The sequence below is a fragment of the Carlito syrichta genome, unplaced genomic scaffold (assembly GCF_000164805.1).
Source record: "Carlito syrichta isolate Samal-C Ts95f unplaced genomic scaffold, Tarsius_syrichta-2.0.1 Scaffold313001, whole genome shotgun sequence".
In the NCBI taxonomy this organism is placed as follows: Eukaryota; Metazoa; Chordata; class Mammalia; order Primates; family Tarsiidae; genus Carlito; species Carlito syrichta.
In genome coordinates, this window is record NW_007257097.1 from 147,701 (window position 1) to 152,426 (window position 4,726).

Genomic DNA, 4,726 nt, shown 5'->3' on the forward strand with positions numbered 1-4,726 from the left:
GCACTCCAGTCTGGGCGACAGAGTGAGACTCCAACTCAAAAAAATAATAATAAATAAAATAATAATAATAATAATAATAATAAATGTACCTCCAGAAAATAGCACCTGGCACACAGTAAGCACTCAATAAATAGTTGTTGAGTGGACAATGAGTCAAGTAATATTCTGAATACTAAAGGAAAATCACATGAGGAGAAAGGTCTTACACCTGTTCTTCCTAAAGTAAGCTGCCTAACTCCCTAAACACCACTATTACAGTTTGGGTGATATTTTCATGCCACATTTATTTAAATGTCATTAAAATGACTCGATTTTAACTATATTTTCATTCATCTCAGTATATATTTGAAAATGCATCTTTAACATGGAAATGATTGAGTTAATTAAAGAAATGCCTCCCTTAAATTTTTCTAGCTCACTTTTCAAAATTTCTTTATTTAACCCATGGAATTAGAAGAAATGTCAATGAACTTGGCGTGCTTTATTTTTTTCCTCCCAGAAAGCAGGTAAGCAGTAGATTCCTGGATTGTTCCTAATAAATTTATAAATGCAAGTTTGGTAGATGTCCAATAAAGGATTGAGTTCTGCAGTTTCCTGATGTTTGCCCTTCAGTATCTTGATATCACGACATGCCCAAATCCCACCAGCATCTCCATGACATCAGAAGCCCCTTCCCGAAACAGAAACCTGACATGATCAGTCATGTCACAGGGAGACGCCAGAAGCAGAGCCACAGGTCAGAAAAACAACATGAGACACATTCATGAGAAGGCCACACTAACACTGGAGCAAGCATTTCATTTGGGGTCACTTTTTTGGAAGACAGTAAAATGTTCCAAAGATAAGATCCAAAGAAGAGAGTAGCACATATTATTCTACTTGAAGAACCACATGAAGAGACAGAAGATGAGTTTGGAATAGAGTTTTCTTTTCATCAAGCACTGTACTGAGAATGAAGCAATAAGGGATTCTATGTGACATTTTCTGAAGTCATGTATTTTTAGTCAACAGATTTAACTAGTACAAAATTAGTATTTGAGAGTTAGCATAAAAACAAAAGGGGGAAACCCCTTGCAAAACATCTCTTGCAAGTGCCTCTCACTGGTAACACAGCATTTAAGGCATCAAAGTGGAAATACAAGTCTTAGATTATAAGCAATTCATGTATTTTGAGTTTGTACACTGACATAATCACCTAAAAAATAAAATCGGATATCCAGTCTGGGAAGACAGGATAGCAAAGACTTTTTTTTTTTTTTTTTTTGCTGTACTTGGAACTAATGACAAATTATGTTACTATTTTTTCCCCCAATGGAAGAGTGTAATTCTCAGTTGTGGAGCGTGCATTTAGGGTAAAAGCAATTATAATGGAGCAAATGTGATTCAAAGCTCTGAAACAGTCTAAGGATGCTCTTTCAGAATCTGAGACAGCATCTGCAGTTTTAATAGCACACTTTTAGCGTGGCAAGAGGTTAATAGGTTAGCAGCACACCGGAGAAAAGAAAAACATGTAAGTGATTTAGTGATTACCGATACGGTTCAGTTTTTGTCTTTCTCAGGCTCTTCTCACGAGGGGTCAGAGGCACCCGTTTCCAGAGCATACTCCAATCCCATGCTCCTCGGGCATACCCATCTTCATCACCACCCCCTTGGGGGACAATCTCATATGTGTTGCCATTTATGACATCTATGAGCGGCACAGTGCAAATGGTTCTGTGTTGTGGTATTGATGATGGAAGGTGTGTATGGACCCACAAATGTACACGAGTTCATGGGGAAGGAAAAAAAAGTACTTAGGTAAACATTCAACATAAGAAGAGAAAGTAACAGTCTTTACCGATAAGGTTCAGTTTTATGCTTTCTTTTGGCCTTTTCCTTGTGGCTTAGTGGAATACGTTTCCACAGTAAGCTCCAGTCCCAGGCCCCTCGGGCAAGACCATCTTCATCCCCACCTTGCTGTGGTTCAATGGAATAATCATTCCCATCTATGTAATCTATTAGAGGCACAGTGCATGTCGTTCTGAAACATTTACAGAAAACGAAAAGGCATTTAAGACCCCAACATGAATAGTTCAGCATGCCTGGCTGCATTGTCCCTCTTGGTTGTTGACTTGTTTTTGCACTGGGGGATCTTTACATCTAATGGGAAACAGAGTAAAGGGCGGCCCCTTAAAAGCTAAGGAGCCTGTTTGTGAGCAGGTGGGAGAGAGGCGACTTCCTCTAGGATAACAGGCAAGTGACAGGGACAAAGCGTTGTCTCAGCATCACGGAGCTTTCTCATTTTCACTTTGGTCCTACAGGCACTTTCTCTTGGTAATTCTGCATCATTTACAAGATTCTCCAGTCTGTTATTTTCCCTCTCTATCCCCATTAAAAAGTGTGTGTGTGTGTGTGTACACAGATAGTACTTGCCACATTCTTAGCATTTCTCTCAACTCTCTTGCTTTCCATCTCTTTGGGAGCAGTTATTATGAAAATGTGTTTCTGTGTTTTTTACTTGATCTTCTTTCCTACTCCTTTAAATGCAGAAAATAGCTTTTATTGAAAAAAAAATTCCTCAATTTACTCCTCTTAAGTGGTCTGAGAATATAGGGGGAAAAAAAACCCGCTTACATTTGGGTTTCATAACTAGTCCTATGTAATCAATTAGATGCCAAGTCGACATCACAAAGATAACCAGATAACCAGGTACCCTGCTTGTTTTGGGCCTCTTCTCATCAGAAAGGATTTTAAAATGTATTTTCCCAAAATAAAGATTACACCTGCTCATAAACAGGTCAAGGTGCTTTTCAGATGTTCAGAAACCAACGAAAAGGAAAAACCTTCAGACTCAGGGTTTTCATATGAGGGAAGTGGATTCTGGAAAGGGGCTTCCTTCCCTCTTGAGTGTGAACTCACACTTAGGGTCACTGTAGGGTATATTGGACAGCCACTGGGATCTGGAATGCCACGTCTTCACAGCCTAGGGACTGCCGGAGCTCACCTGGAAAGCTCCCAGAACCCTGGTCAGTCACCTGCCCTCACGTCTCCCGATTTTCACATTTCTAAATAAATAATGTAAAGTGTCCCAGAGAGACCTAGCCTTGACAGTTTCTCAGCTGTCTATTCGGGGCAAATTACTTAATTTTGCTAAGCCTCAGTATTCCCTTCAGTCCAGTGGAGCTAACAATCTCTATCTTGCTGGGTTGCTGTGAGCATGACATCAGACAGCACATGAAAAATGTTTATGATAGGCCTTCACCTGAAATCCTCTCAAGATCAAATCCTGACGAGTTGTTCCTCTGAGTCATGTCAACTGCCATTTGTCACAGGGACATATCTTATTTTCCAAGATTCTGAAATAGAGTTCTGGACTAGAAGGAAGGAAGGCTTTTGGAACTGAAAAACTGATGATGCTTTCTGTTGTTTCAGACATTTCGAGAACTTTAATAGTGATCACCACATTTCCATGGAAGAGTTATCTATTCTAAACTTTACAGTTTCTGCAGGAACCCAAAGCCTTGACATAAGTTACAGCTGGTTTTTACCACCTAAAGTAGTAATTTAAAAGGGCATAAAAATCGATAGGTATAATATAAAGTATGCTACCTCATGTCTACAGAATACTTATGCCAGTTGAGAGGGAACAATTAACATTAGTCTTAGAGATAGTATCTGAAGATAGAGGACGTCTTAGCAACCCAACAAGATGATTCTCCGGAGAGAAACCCCAGGTTTCTCCTAAATGCCAGACCGCCTACACTGGAATCAGCCCAAATCTCAATCTAATTCTACCCAAGAAAACTACTGGCTAAACACTCAAACACAACACTTGATGCACTGAAGGGAACTGGAACCAAGGAATGAGAATACTATTTGGCCTTCTAGGGCAAGGTTTACTTTTCAACCGGGAAAGAAAAAAAGCAAGGTAATGTTACCTGTCCTTAGATATGGGAGCTACAAGTGGAGCATACCAGTTAACTGCCACCTCACAGTGGGCATCAAGGTATATCAAAACCTTAAAAAAAAGAGGCAGGTGAAAGAAAACTCCTCATATATGGTACATCATATATTATACACAATTCAAGATTAGATGCTAATAATGATTAGCATTATAGTCAATTTTGACACATAAGTTATCTGTTTAAGCCAGCATTCTCATTTCAGTTAAAAAAAAAAAAAAGCTGAAGGGTGATGAAAAATGTATATGATTTAGTTACCAAATCCCAAACGTTGACAAGGTAGATATGAAATGCTTCCTACCTGTCCAAGTTTAGCCTTCTGAGCACCGATACTTCGTGCTTGAATTAAACCTTCTCTTCTCTCATTTCGAAATACCTTCACTAGGCCATTCCATGACTTAATGTATTCATCCAGTTTTTCTTTTAAGTGTTCTATGAATTAAAGCATTCAATCAATATTATTAATTAGACTTATGCATGTAAACCAATTAATTATTATTTTCTCAAGAAACAAGTACGTTGGGCAGTCAGTAATTTTACATGAACCAATTTTACCTGAATGTTTCATTTAAGAAGGAAAGTGAAGTGTATTATTTAAGTTAAAATTTGAACTTAATGAGCCTACAGAGAACTAGTTAGTCTGAGAATTAGCAAACATCCCCCAAACATTAAATAATGAGGCAGAAGAATCACCAGAGCCCAGCAGGTCAAGGCTGTGGTGGCCGGGAGCGGCCACTGCACTCCAGTCTGGGTGACAAAGTGAGACTCCAACTCAAAAAATAAAT

At 38.9% G+C, this 4,726-nt stretch overlaps 1 protein-coding gene across 2 annotated transcripts in view; it reads right to left on the reverse strand.

Moving 5' to 3' along the window:
• Positions 1 to 4,726, reverse strand: part of GALNT7 (polypeptide N-acetylgalactosaminyltransferase 7) — a 66,901-nt gene that overhangs the window by 22,634 nt on the left and 39,541 nt on the right. Inside the window, exons 3-5 of one of the 2 annotated variants that reach the window (XM_021718604.1) lie at positions 4,243 to 4,373; positions 3,918 to 3,997; positions 1,531 to 1,713 (exon numbers count right to left, since the gene is read on the reverse strand). In XM_021718604.1, coding sequence (XP_021574279.1) covers positions 1,531 to 1,713; positions 3,918 to 3,997; positions 4,243 to 4,373 — 394 coding nt within the window. Of the gene's footprint in view, positions 1 to 1,530; positions 1,714 to 1,837; positions 2,021 to 3,917; positions 3,998 to 4,242; positions 4,374 to 4,726 lie in introns of both variants that reach the window. The other variant, XM_021718605.1, reaches the window with a different exon arrangement.